At 37.4% G+C, this 14,890-nt stretch overlaps 1 protein-coding gene across 2 annotated transcripts in view; it reads left to right on the top strand.

The window, feature by feature from the left end:
- pit (pitchoune) overlaps positions 1-14,890 on the top strand; it is a 330,099-nt gene that overhangs the window by 65,609 nt on the left and 249,600 nt on the right. For both annotated transcript variants that reach the window (XM_068225206.1, XM_068225207.1), the window contains exons 4-5: positions 2,486-2,746; positions 5,905-6,054. In XM_068225206.1, coding sequence (XP_068081307.1) covers positions 2,486-2,746; positions 5,905-6,054 — 411 coding nt within the window. The remainder of the gene's footprint in view (positions 1-2,485; positions 2,747-5,904; positions 6,055-14,890) is intronic.

Genomic DNA, 14,890 nt, shown 5'->3' with positions numbered 1-14,890 from the left:
AATATATCTCACGAGGAGATAAAAACAGGGACGAATGTAGAAACACATGCACCGTTGAGAGAGCAAAAGTTGTACATATTAAAAATAAGCTTAAGCACATAACTTGCAGTGCGAAAATATTTGAATTTGAAAGATTCTTGAATAAAAGACGCACGCGCACACACTTCTAAAGAGCCAGCAGGCAGGAAAAAGTAAGGTGAAACCTTAAGAGTTCTTCTGAGAAGAGTTCATCATACTTTCAATGTTCCGACTAACTAATGAAGTCTCGTTTTGAGTTCCTGATAAACATACACAACAGGAAATTAAACAATATACATCTTACAAGGAGATAAAAACAGGGAAAGTTATACATATTAAAAATAGTCTTAACCACAAATCTTGCAGTGTGAAAATATTCGTCTTGAATGATTCCTGAATACAAAACACACGCGCATACAATTCCGAAGAGCCAGCAGGCAGGAAAAAGTAAAGTGAAACCTTAAGAGTTCTTCTGAGAAGAGTTCATCATTTTTTCTATGTTCCGACTAGCTAATGAAGTCTCCCTTGAGTTCCTGATGAACATATACAACAGGAAATTCTCCTTCACTTTCAACAATAGCTGTAAAGACCAACGGTAAATTTCATTTTAAATATTGTGCAGAGACGTGAAAGCATGATTATGAACATGATATAACTCCTTCATTTAACCCAATTTTTACACAAGGTGTTACATTAAACAATACACATCTTTCGCACTGCAAGTTATGTGCTTAAGCTTATTTTTAATATGTACAACTTTTGCTCTCTCAACGGTGCATGTGTTTCTACATTCGTCCCTGTTTTTATCTCCTCGTGAGATATATTATTTAATGTAACACCTTGTGTAAAAAATGGGTTAAATGAAAGGAGTTACATCACGTTCAAGATCATGCTTTCACGTCTTTGAAAAATGAAATTTACCGTTGGTCTTTATAGCTATTGTTGAGAGTGAAGGAGAATTTCCTGTTGTGTATGTTTATCAGGAACTCAAGGGAGACTTCATTATTTAATCGGAACATAGAAAAATGATGAACTCTTCTCAGAAGATCCCTTAAGGTTTCACTTTACTTTGTCCTGCCTGCTGGCTCTTCAGAAATGTGTGCGCGTGTGTTTTATACTCAGGAATCATTCAAGAAGAATATTTTCGCACTGCAAGATGTGTGGTTAAGGTTATTTTTTAACATGTATAACTTTTGCTTTCTCAACGATTCATTTGTTTCTATATTCATCCATGTTTTTATCTCCTTGCAAGATTTGTATTGTTTAATGTAACACCTTGTGTAATATGAATGCCTGCACACTGGCCTATTTTCCCATTTTTTGGCTGATGATGACGCCAACACAGCGTCGAAACTAGTCCCAAGTGCAAATACATGTTATAAATAAACCTATAACATTTTTGTATTGAAAAGGTGGAACCTTTCTAGTTTTTCCTATCTCCCTCTGGAGAGCAGAGTGAAAGAGCGCGTTCCTTTCTTTGAACGACTCCCCAACTCTAGTTGACAGTGCAAGTGAAATTTGCTCAGTGTAGCTGTATCTTGTGCTTTGTGAATAAATAAATAAATAAATAAATAAATAAATAAATAAATAAATAAATAAGTAAATAAATAAATACATGTAGAAAAAACATAATTTTGCTGAAATCTTATGCTTATTAAAATAAGAGGCAAAATATGCATTATATGCAACATAAAATCTATAATACCAATATAAATGGTCCATTATTTGATATTATAAATTTTCTGGCTAACTCATTCCTGGTTGCTAGCACCTTGCCCCAGTGTGCTTAGTCGGGCTCATCAGTTGGTAAGTAGCACACCCACCAAGACGCATGGCTAGTGCATACCGTGGAAGCCACTGCGTAGGCTATTTGGAGCCACCAGCAGTGCCAATGTGCTATGAGAGACTTTGTCTCATTACCAAAAATTGATGCCTGCCTGGCCATCAGATGATATAGATGTTGATTCCCATAGAGAACCTGAAATATGTGTCCTGAATGAGTAAATTTATAATGCCAATATAAATGGTCTGTTATTGGACATTATAAATTTTCTAGCTAGGTCAGAACACACATACTAAGCCAATAGTATACAGATACCAGTTGATCCACACCAAAGGACATCAAAAAGCGTTGAAACAGAAAGACTTCCAGCTCAAGACTGTTTTAACGATCAACATTTTTACAGTTTTTAACTTTCATCATGCCTTTTAAAAAGCTTTTTAACTAACATTTCATTTTGTGTGTTTCCTATGTTTTTAATGCAATCATACGTGTCGTACTGAGGACCCAATGCCGGGTCGAAACATGTCTCTTTATGTGTGAACTTTCATCTTAATTGAACGTAAAAATATATAGTATTGACTAGGAGGATTAAAATAGTTCTGTACAATTTTGTAAGAAGTTCAACCATCAATACGGAGTCAGTCTGTAAACCCTGTGAAGTCTAAGAATATTGTGTGGTTTTAGTGCCTGGCTCGGGAATCGCCTTGGAGATTCTAAGCAGTGCAGCCTTCAAGTCGCTGGAAGGGAAGGTATGCGAGAACACGCTGAAGGCAGTGGAAGATATGGGTTTTACATCCATGACGGAGATCCAAGCTCGTGCTATCCCTCCGTTACTGGAAGGAAGAGATCTGGTTGGTTCTGCAAAGACTGGTTCAGGAAAAACACTCGCCTTCCTCATTCCCGCAGTGGAGCTTATTTATAAGCTCAGGTTTATGCCCAGAAATGGTGAGTGTTCTATGTATGGTGCTGACAGTGTTGAGAGCCTAAGAAAATTCTGAGATTAAGAAAGTTGTCTCATCTACCATAGATGGGACCACTGTAGTTTTCTTTGCTAGTGGTGTGGAATGACACTGATTACCAGATCTAGCACAAAATTCTTATTCTAACCCAAGCAGATTGTCTAGTTTACATCTAAGAGGTCAAAACAGATTTTCAACTTGTTAGTGGCAGGTACACTTAGTACATGTCAAAGATATGTTAAGTACAGAAAAAGAAGTTAGTCAGCAGAAGAATAACTGTGACCTCTGTACTCTATGATGATAATGGTTTACATTGCATAAACTTATCAATGGTTGTGATTGTGAAGTGGTGATATTATAAACAAGTGAGACAAATTATGGTTGTAGTATTTCTTCAGTCACCTTAGTAACTTTGACAAAGTTTTATAACCGATTACCGTATTTACTAGTGTATTAGACCCCCCTGGCTTTTCAAGACGGAGAAAATGAAAAAATAAATCTCGCCTATAAGACCCCCCAAGGTAATTCGTCAGAGAGTGATGACGATTCCACTTCGAAGCGGGTACAAGTCTTATTGCAGCTCTGATGACATCGCACAAATTTGTGAATAGTTTCGTCTGTATGACCTACGCAATGAAAAACGTGTTGAATCCATCCAGTACATCTGTGTTTCATAGTTAAGAAATGTCCACCCTGTAGCGTAGATCTACTGCAGCTCTGATGGCGTTGCAGAAATAGATGAATAGGCCTAGCTTTGTGTCCAACCCGCGCATTGCAAGCATGGATCAGTCATGCTGTATGTCTGTGTTTTGTAGTTAAAATTGTCCGCCAGCGTAATGTTTAGCACAATTAGTTGCTGTTTTCGGGGATCTGATTTCGATTCCCGGTACCGTACTGCCAGAGATTTACGAATGGCACGAAGGTTGATATGCGGTAAAAGCAGTACATGTAACTCCCCTCCACTGGGGGTGTGTCTAATAAAAGAGCTGTACCACCTGGGGATGAGGAAACGAGTTTACTTTAGTTGAGAAATATTTACGGTTGTTGCTATTTATACAGCAGGCGACATCATTAACAAAGTGGTCGATTAATATGTCGTAACTCGGGCCAGTATAGGTATATATTTGGAGAGAAGTAAGTTTAAAACTTGATTAAAGCCATCCAATTAAAACGATTGTTTTACTCGCTAACTTACCTAACAAATAATAATAATAATAATAATTTTATGTCCCCACGTACTTTAAACGATTTTCGGAGACGTTTGCGTTAATAAAAAAAAAGAGACAACGAACGTACAAAATTAAACATTATGATAATAAAACGCATTACCGCCACACCTGTAGATATCCATAAATGTGGTATGTTTTCCTGTTATTTATTTTTATTTTTCCGTCGAACTTTTGGCATTATCAGGGCGATAATATACCTAACCAAAACAATGTGGTCTGTCTTATCTCATGGACAGCTGTTTACGCAAATCCTGATGTGATAAATGTAGACAACAAGCATGAAATATACTTAAAAATAAGGGTCTGTGTTTCAACAGCCCCAGTTATCAAAATCATCTTTCCAGTTACTATGTATTGCATTCGGAAGTACAGCTCGTAACATACGCTAGTTATTAGCTGATGGTTTGGCATGCCTTCTACGGCACGGCTTCGTTCGGAAGGAGTGGCTTCTGCTACATATACACCAACTGGGAATATCAGAGACCATCTGGGAATAGATTTACACTGTTTAGACTCTACAGTCGGGAACAAAATTATTTTTAAAAGGTTCAAAAAGACGGGACCTCGTATGCTCTTGATTGCAGTGCATGGCTCAAAGAGAATGAAGCATGGCTGATGCGACTGACGAGAGATAGCAATGCAGATGACGTCACTTAGAATGCCGACACGCTGGTAGTAAGGCAGGGGAGTTGGCGGCGCAAGGCAATAATTCAAATGAAATCAGTGATCAGGTTTACTGTGTGGTAGGCCTACTGCTGAACTGACAGAGACAAATGACTGGTCATTACGTTCTTTTGTATCGATATTTAATCATTTGATAACACGATACCCTTATCCCTTTCTTCTACTGGATTGAGTATGAAGTGAGACGAGTCTTCGTAGCAAGTTTTTATGGCCGTATGCCCTTCCTGACGTCAACCTCACCAGAGGAATCAATGAGATGTAACGAATGACGTGATATGAGTAACTAAAATGTATTTTTATATGTACTGTAGGCCTAAAAGTCGTGTTCACCATTTTTTATCTTTTTACGTTTAGAAATACTGCCTTCTGACGAAAATAGCCAGTATAACTTAAATACATTCTAAGTCTCTTAAATAATAGTATAGATTGTTTACACGTACAATTTATAGCTCTTTATAACCTAGAAATCAAGTGTTTGCAGCACAAAATTTTGAGGTTATCGCATATTGGACCCTTCCTTATTATTTTTGGCTGTAAAAGTGGGAAAAAAGGGGTCTAATATGCAAGTAAATACGGTAACTTCAGTGACTACATTTGGACTGAAGGCTGTTCCCCTGCCCTGCTCATGGTTGCCATGTGGTGGGGGTGAGAGGGGAATGCATAATCAATAACTCTGTTCATTGGAGACAGTAGAGGAAATAGGGGGTGGGGGAATTCTGTTCATTGGGAAGGGGAAGCGCTGCTTCGTCACTTTATAATGTATTTTTGTGTATTATGGCCTAAATGCAGATAATGATCTTGATGAAATAAAAATTGCTGAATTGAATTAAGGAGTATCTTGTGGGACATTAGTTTTAGTGATAAATAATAACCTACTAAAACATCTTGAGCGGTGAGAGTGCTGCCTGAATTCAGAGAATTTATTCTTAATCCACATTCCTCTTGTGGGATTCATTAAGCATTAAAGCAAAACGTATGAAATGTAGTTCTAAAAATGAATTAAGTAACGTGAAGAGGGGCGGGGGGGAATGTTTTAAATGTGTGTGATCATTGAGGTTGGTTGGGTAGGCTTTTTTGTGGTGTGAATTTCTTAAGCTTCTTTATGTTCAAAGATTTGCTTTCATTTTTGATGTGTCAGATTTTTAGTTGATATCTCTGAAATGGTGTGAGTTGTTGTGAAGTTGGTGAAGAATGAATGCAGTTGTTGAGTGTTTTAAAACCATTTTTGTAGGCACTGGTATTATCATCATCTCCCCTACCAGAGAGCTGTCAATGCAGACGTTTGGTGTTCTCAAGGAGCTCATGAAATATCACCATCACACGTATGGACTGGTTATGGGAGGAGCCAACAGGCAGACAGAAGCTCAGAAGTTAGCTAAAGGTGGGATTTCACCATTTATCCAGTATAGGTTTTTATGAGCAATTAATGTCTGTGAGTGAGAAAAAAAAAAAATTACCATATAATGCTGAATACCACTTGCCACCGAATAACACCCACATACTGAATTTCTGATGACAAAATTTAGAAGAAAAATATCACATGTTTACTTAACAATTTTATTAAATTTCTGCAAATATGTCAACAAATTGCTAATTTCAAACACAAGGGTGTTAAAAATATCACATAAATGAGAGTTAAAATTAGTTTGATGTACAATACAAATCAGTCATTATTCAACATCATCAGAGCTACCACCATTAGAACTGTTATCACTGTTACCTTCCCATACATACTGTATTTTCTCGTGTAATTAACACATTTTTTGATGAAAAATACGGGTGAAGACTTTGGATGCGTAAATTATTCAAAGAATTCAGATATTTAAAAAATTATTTACAGTTAATTTACATTTAAAAGATGCATCAAATATACACACAATTGGTTCAATTCTTTTTCGGTTATCGTCATTTGACGTAAAATTCCGCCTGAGATTTTTTCTGAAAAGTCAAATAGGGTACATCAGGTAAGTTGGACATATGGGTTTGAAGTACCGACACTGGAAAATATTCTTCCCTTTACGAGCTGGAAATACGACCTAAAGTGAAATAAACATGAACTAATAAAAGTGCAATTCGTGTAAGTACACAATCATGACATACCGGCAAAAAAGAAAACTGTCCAACATTAGAAGGGCTGGGCGTTGAAGGAGGGACCCTATTAGATTTCCCCAAACCATTCGTATCCAATCTTGTACAAGTGACATGTCCATCCACCCTCTTTCTTTGCCATGAACGTCGATCTGTCGCGGAAATTTTACTTTATTCATTGTTTTTTGTTTCAGAACAATGTAAGATATGAGCTTTCTGCCATCAGCTGTTACAGCAAGCATTGCAGTACATTGTTTTTCGCTTCCGGTAGTGCGTACGATAACGCTCCATGACCCCTTGTTATCGATTGTTTGACTTTGTGGCATGTGGAACTGATTGGCATCTGAACTGTTCTTCCTATTTGGGAGAGAACATATTCCTTCACTTAACGCTTCTTATTGACAAAGCAATGAATATCAATCACTTTTTGGTTGAAATCATTTGGGACTTTTTGGCATAATGTTGTTCTTTGTTGAAGAGAAGGTCCATTTCATTTCATGAAATTAATCACCAGTCTCGGCTAACCTTCAAATCCGAGACGCTGATTCCATGGGCAGCAGCTATTTCTCGTCTTTTAAAATACAGCATTTCGTGAGAAACGGCATATCCAACGTTGCGTAATGAAATCATATACATTAGAAGTCCGTTATAGTGAGAATTTATAACAGCGAAAAATTTACTTGCTATAACGGATTGTCGTTATATCCGATTTTTATATAAAAATCTGAAAAAACCCCATGCACATTAAAATCGGTATGAAATGGCAATCAGTTTGTTCAAACCTTGCGTTTCCGCAGATGATATCCACACTACGGTTATTTTTCGAAATCCTATACAACGTGAAAGCGTATGTTTAATTTCATTCTGAAAAAAGTATGGTACCGTATTTCTCCAAATCCAAGATGAACCCAACTTTTTCCTTCAAAAAATTTAAATCAGGCTCAGAAAGTACTTTGTAAAATCATATGAATGCCTTATTGTACAGTAGGCCTACGCATTTTTAGACGCCGAACATTGACTTTTCGTCGTGCTTTTTTTCTTTTTTTTTTTTTTTGCGGCTGCACAATTATTTTTTTATTTCCGTGGGTTTAAGGACCATTGACTTAAAATTGGCATCATAATACCGAAGAGAACCCGTTGAAAATTTGCCGGCAATACCTATTCTGTGCGTATCTAAAATACGACGATCCGTCAGGAAATTATTCTTGCTGTCTATAAAACTGTTACTTTTACTCAGATATAACTGGCTACCACTACACGCACATCTCGCTTGCTGGGTTCGGCCAAATTCAGCGGCTAGCGGTGTATAGGCCTAATTGCGGATGCTGAAAGTCAATGAACGAGTTTATTGCGCCACGGTATGGCTAGTCCGTCCTTGCGTTTTTCGTGCACATACCTCGCAATTTCATCTTCGACTTCTTTAAAGCGTCCTTATTGCGGACCACTGAATGCATTTTTTGTACAGGACCGGTATGCATTTTTTTAGCTCTTTGTCTTCACGCTAAAGCCAAATATTGGCTTTAGTTAGGCCTATGCCGTATTTTCTTGCAGCTGCACAATTATTCTACATTTCCGAGTGTTTAATAATCATTAACTTTAAATTGGCATCATAATATCAACTAGAACCTGTTGAAAATTTGCTGGCAATACCTTTTTCATGAATCTCTACAATACGACTATACATCACGAAAATATTCCTGCTGTCTATAAAACTTAATTTTACTAAGCGTCAAGTACATTTAGACGTGTTATAACTCTGCTACTGAGTAGCCATGCCCTTTTTAAGAATTCGAAGGGTCGCATGTTTTGATGCCATTCTGCAGATTTGAGAAACGTTTTTGTAGAGGTTAATAGAACGCCATTCTTTCTTCACTATTTCCTGAGATCCAGTGAAGTTACTCACAGGCGCTGTACAACCGGTTGTCGCAGCTAGCGATGTAAGTTCTAGTAAAGAGGCAGTCGTTTATTGTCAATGAGTTCTGTGTGCGTGTGAAATGAAGCAGCGTGGTTACCGCGGTAGTTGCCAGTGATATCCATTAACCCTTTTACTCTCAGGCTATTTTCTCCAGTCAAGCCCAAAACACTCAGGCCATTTTTCATGATTATGCATGTTAAAATGTAAAAAATTGCCGTATAAAGAAATCCCCAAATACAAAATTGAAAAAAAAAATCACAATAGTACATTATTTATTATCGTTTTAGGAAAAAAAATCCCAAAATTGTTCATGGCGTATTTTACTACAATTTTTTTTTTTTTTTTGAAATTTGAAAATATATTACAAAAGAATCAGAAAGCTTTTTGATCATTATTACTTTTTATCAACATGTCCTCTCTCTTCCAGTTGCAAATACATAATTAATATTGTATTTTTGGCTGGCGGTATGATTTCTGATGGTTTCAGCTTCTGTCATAATTTTAAGTTTCTCACGCACAGTAAATGACCACAAATGCTTTCTTGAATTAAATGCTTCTTACCACTGATGGCGTTTCTCCATCAGGAACTCAAAGTATAAATTAGCTAGCTCACCACATGGTTCCGGCAACGTGGAAGTGAACGATGGAGCAATATTTCAGCCATTGCCAAATGCATGACATGAAACCGCTGTAGTCGCATTGATGCGCATTCAGAACAATGTACTGTATTAAAAAAAAAAGTGTAGATGCTATCCAGGATTATACGATTTTGGACCAAAGTTAATAGCAAAATTTAGTGGAACAGCCTGATCAGTTCTGGTAGAACTGCAAGCTACTAAGCTATCTCACTATATGTTATATAAAATCTAGGTAGACGAGGGCATTTTGAACTTGCCTTTATATACTGTACGTTTGAAGACAGGAAACTAAGAATTAAGCTGGGAACGTTCACACAGTGATATGTCAGTGTGAATAGAGGCAACAGTAGAAAGGAGAGACTAAAGTCTCTGGTAGTGCAGGCTAATCTCAAGAACCACACGATGGATTTTGATGCAGTTTTATCATTGTATAGCGAATTGATTGAGGGAGGTTTATGTGTGTGAAAAACCTATTTAAAATAAAAGGAGTTGTGATTTTATTCAAGGAAGTTACGGAATAAAAGTCCATCCTGGTGTTTTTTTTGGCATGCACTGCCTAAACCATTGGCAGTAATCCCAAAATGTGAGGAAGAATTTGCTGAGCTTAAAAATCTTTACATAAAAGTAGTGGAAAATATACAGCTATCTGTAAAAAGTAGCCTCAGTAAGTGATTTATATTATAGTTCGCTGTAAAAAAATCAGGAACCAGACTTTGAGATTAAATAATAATAATAATTATTATTGTTCCAGGGTTTTCATGGATCACAGAGGTGAAATAAGGTGCGGGCTGGAATGGGTCTATCTACGATAGTCAAAGATGAATTTTAAAACTTTAAAATCCAGGTTATATTTATTTTCAGATCTTAAATTTTATTTTATCAAACAGCTTGCTAGGCAAAAAAAAAAAAAAAGGCAAGATTTCAGGTACAGACATAGTTTTGTACAAAATAGAAAACAGAAAAACCCAGAAAGGTTAGTTACAATTGAGCTCCCTATTTACAGAATTCCCTATAATGTAGCGTTCAGACAGATAGTCCAAGAGACGAATCTCCCAATTGCTTTTACATGATATTTAAAATACAATTATCAAGAACAGTTACAGGTTACAGCCTTCCAAAGGCACCACTCAATCTTTACACAAATGGATTACACTACAATTCAACCAAGGAGACTGCGCTCCCAAACCCTTACATCCTACTCAAGGCGACCTTTAAGTTTTACATTGGTGATTAGAGCGTCTTTGCTCACTAAAATTCACAATTTTCAGGCCTCTCTAGGCACAACCTATAATTTAACAATACCATATCAAATACCTTTAAAGTTTACACAGGGGTATCGAGTACCCATACTACCGCTCCTTTGTGAAAAAGAACAGGTTAAATTACTGGCCCAAACACAAAAATATATGGAGAAATCAGAAATTAAAACCCTACTTGGGCTTGTGGCCCAATGATGCCGAGGCTAACCCCAAGCTACTGAGGTACTAGATGGCCAAGTTAATTTACAATTTTCAAGAGAAATGCAGTTACAAAATCTTAGTCACCTCAAGATTAATTGAAGGGGAATTTGAGAGGGTAACGCACTCTCTATCCCTGGTTTACAGTTTAAGTCCATAGGACTTATATGAAATTTTACATGAGAAGGAAGAAAGTTTAGGTTTTAGGAAATTGACTGTTGCATAGTTAAAGATTGGAACTTTCCCCTCAAGTTCATCTTGCGGAGATAACAACTGAGAGAGAAAAATGGTGGCCATTACCTTTGCTGATGTTCTGCCTGCCGATGAATCATCTAGCACACACACTCAATAGTACGACGATCAATAAGACAAAGTTAACTCAAAAAGGCGTCAGCTTTTATACCTGAGAGGAAGGTTCGAGAAGGCTCTGGACTAAAACTGGACACACCCTCTTATTTTTATTGGCTGATAAAATTGGTACAAGAAGCATTTGATTGGCTGAAAAATAAATACACAAAATTTATGATTGGCCAGATTGTAGAGCTGGCAGGATGAGTAAGAAGTGTTGCGAACCTTGAAGTATCAAACACAAAGAAAGACCATTCAGTTCAGAAAACCTATAAACACTAAATTTCTTTAATCTCCTAGTTATTCCACTTCGCACCAGAGTATTTGTCCTCAGTTTTTGAATCGAGACATCTATGGGGAAAAGTCCAAACTTCTTGAAATACTTGTTGCAAACACCAAAAAACAAATTCAGTCAGTTTATGAAACCTTAAAAAAACCACATTATCACTTTAGTAGTAACATCTGCCGATTAACATCCCAACTTCTTGCACTAGCTGTTTCAAGTTTTATATGATAGGAAGCGTTCTTCAAGGCGCTTCATTTAAATGCACGGGGTTGAGGTGTACCTCCCGGTACAATTATCATTATTATTTTTAGCCGTTTTGCCATCATAATTTGATGACTGACTACTTTATATAACTACCTTGAAATTAGACACTCGTGCACATGATGGAATATTGTAGCATCTTTCAGTAAACATGGCCTGTAGTTATAGGGTTAAAAATTCAGTATCTACTCAAGGAAAAAGAACAGACTCAGTGTCAGACTTGCGCATTTTCTCTCTGTCAATCTGTCAGAGAATTTTTCTTCAAATTGCTAGAACATGTCAAAGAATTTGACTTGCATACACATAAAGGAACTCACGAGAACTCACATGAAGAAATAAAAATCTTAACAGCACCAAAACCTAAGAAAATAATAACAGCCTGATATGAACAGGTAACCTCCACTAACATTAAACAAATCCTCCAGTATGAATGAGAAACATTGGAAATTGAGATAGAAGAAATCATAACTAACAGCAAGCACACCACTGTACAAACCAGTTAGCAGAACAACATTCAGCCAACATGACATACTTCTGTCAGTCGATATAAAAAAAAAACAGTAGAACCTCAATAATTCTAAATCGGTTAATTCAAAATCTCGCCTAATTTGAAACTGCTCTTGTTCCCGGAAACATGAGGTATGGTTTTGCATGTTATTTAAATCGTTTAATTCGAAATACGGATAATTCGTAATTCGAAAAACAATGCCGGTTCCGTTACCGATTTTCAGACTTTTAATTTGAAACTGCCTTTACATTTTGAAAAAAATAGTACTTTACAGAGTAATTTAAATTCATAATTTCTCCGCGTCATAATAGAACGCGTCTTCCGGAACGTGCAGGGGTAACTTTGCGGACTTTCACCTACTTCCGCGTGTCTACAGTGTGCTTCATATCTGCTATGTTCGAGCGGAATAGTAATTATTTTGTATTCGGCATTTTAAGGAATGCCACAATGTCACATAGGCCTAGCTGGAAGTGTGCGGAGAGGTAGAATCTGCGAACACTGGCGATGCCGACAGTTAGCGAAAAAGCGTGGCTTATAGACTATAATATTCGTACGCACCAAACAATATTGTCAAATCCGATGAAACTGCATTGTTTGTTTGTTTTGCTTTTTTAAATGCTGAGGCCAAACGCACTTATGGTTTTAAAGGAGAGAATTGCCAGCCGGGAAATCTACTGTTTTGCTATGCAGTGCACACGGAAGCAAGAGACTTCCTTCCCCTGTCATAGGAAAGTTCGAAAAGCCACGATGTTTTAAGGGCGTTGGGCACTTTCCATGCCAGTACAAGGCATCTAAAAATGCAGACAGTACAGTAATCCATTTGAAAGGTATAAACTGTGAATCAAGGTTAACTGCATGCAGTAATGGGCCTTAAAATATTTTGTAACGCGGCAGGAGTTGGTACTTCTGAATTGCGAATTGGCGGTTAATTCGAAATCACGTAATTCGAAGTCCGATTTTTGAGTCCCAACGACTTCGAATTAACGAGGTTTTACTGTAACTATTTCCAAAATGCATCCAACAAGGTGCATTTACAGTATTCAAATAATGCACTTGGATAACTCACCGGCAAACATAAACTCACGCAATGAAATCAAAAGAAAGAACTCACCGGCAAACATAACCTCACGCAATGAAATCAAAAGAAAGAAAACATAATTCAAAGACAAGGAGAAATCTATACTGGCTCCCCTGTGCAAGTGCTTTATTCATTGGATTACTATACTGTTTGCATTTTTAGATGCTTTGCACTGGCATGGAAAGTGTCTGACGTCCTTAAAACATTGTGGCTTATCGAACTTTCCTATGGCGAGGGGATAAAGTTTCTTGCTTCTGTGTGCATTGCAACGCAGTTCAATGACCCCCATCCCCGACCTTTGTATTACGATTCCCCGGCTGGCACTTTCTCCTTTAAAACCATAAGACCGTTTGGGCCCGCATTAAAATAAAGCAATGCAGTTTCGTCGGCAATTGTTCGGTGCCTACGAATTTATCATATGAGCCATGTTTTTTCGTCAACTGTCGGCATCGCCAGTGTTTGCGGCTTCTGTTTTCCCGCACACTGCGTGTTGCGTGATATTACGGCGTTCCTTAAAAGGTTGAATACAAAAGAATTCCGATTTCATTCAATTTAGCAATCATGAAGCGCACTGTAGACCCACCGAAGTGAGTGTAAGTGCTACCCCTCCACGTTCCGGAACACGCGTTCTATTATGACGCGAATGAATTTCGAGTTGAAATTACTCTGTAACATACTATTGTTTTAAACTGTAAAGGCAGTTTCGAATTAAAAGTCTAAATTTCTGTAATGGGGCCGAATTGTACTTCGATTTATGAATTATCCGTATTTCGAATTAAGCAATTTAAATAACATGCAAAACTCTCTCATGTTTCCGGGAACAAGAGCTTTTTCGGATTAGGCGGGATTTTGAATTAACCGATTTTGAATTATCAAGGTTCTACTGTATTTTCCATGTCATTTGAGAGCTTTAAACTGTGAATCAAGGTTAATTGCATGCAGTAACGGGTTGGCATTTCCGAAGTACGTGTTGGCGGTTAATTCGAAATCACGTAATTCGTAGTCCGATTTTTTTGTCCCAACGACTTCGAATTAACAAGGTTTTACTGTACTCCTGTTGTTGTTGTTTGAGTCATCAGTCCATAGACTGGTTTGATGCAGCCCTCCTTGCCACCCTATTCTGTGCTAACCTTTTCATTTCTGTGTAACTATTGCATCCTACATCTGCTCTAATCTGCCTGTCATATTCATACCTTGGTCTACCCCTACCGTTCTTACCACGTACACTTCCTTCAAAAACCAACTGAACAAGTCCTGGGTGTCTTAAGATGTGTCCTACCATTCTATCTCTTCTCGTCAAATTTAGCCAAATCAATCTCCTCTCACCAATTCGATTCAGTATCTCTTCATTCGTGATCCGATCTATCCATCTCACCTTCAGCATTCTTCTGTAACACCACATTTCAAAAGCTTCTATTTTCTTTCTTTCTGAGCTAGTTATCGTCTATGTTTCATTTCCATACAATGCCACGCTCCACACGAAAGTCTTCAAAAACATCTTTCTAATTCCTATATCAATGTTTGAAGAGAGCAAATTTCTTTTCTTAAGAAAGCTCTTCCTTGCTTGTGCTAATCTGCATTTTATGTCCTCCTTACTTCTGCCATCGTTTGTTATTTTACTACCCAAGTAAGAATATT

The sequence above is a fragment of the Anabrus simplex genome, chromosome 1, assembly GCF_040414725.1.
Source record: "Anabrus simplex isolate iqAnaSimp1 chromosome 1, ASM4041472v1, whole genome shotgun sequence".
Taxonomy (NCBI): domain Eukaryota; kingdom Metazoa; phylum Arthropoda; class Insecta; order Orthoptera; family Tettigoniidae; genus Anabrus; species Anabrus simplex.
Note: the sequence above shows the minus strand (reverse complement) of the source record. Positions and strands in the feature narration are given on the sequence as shown.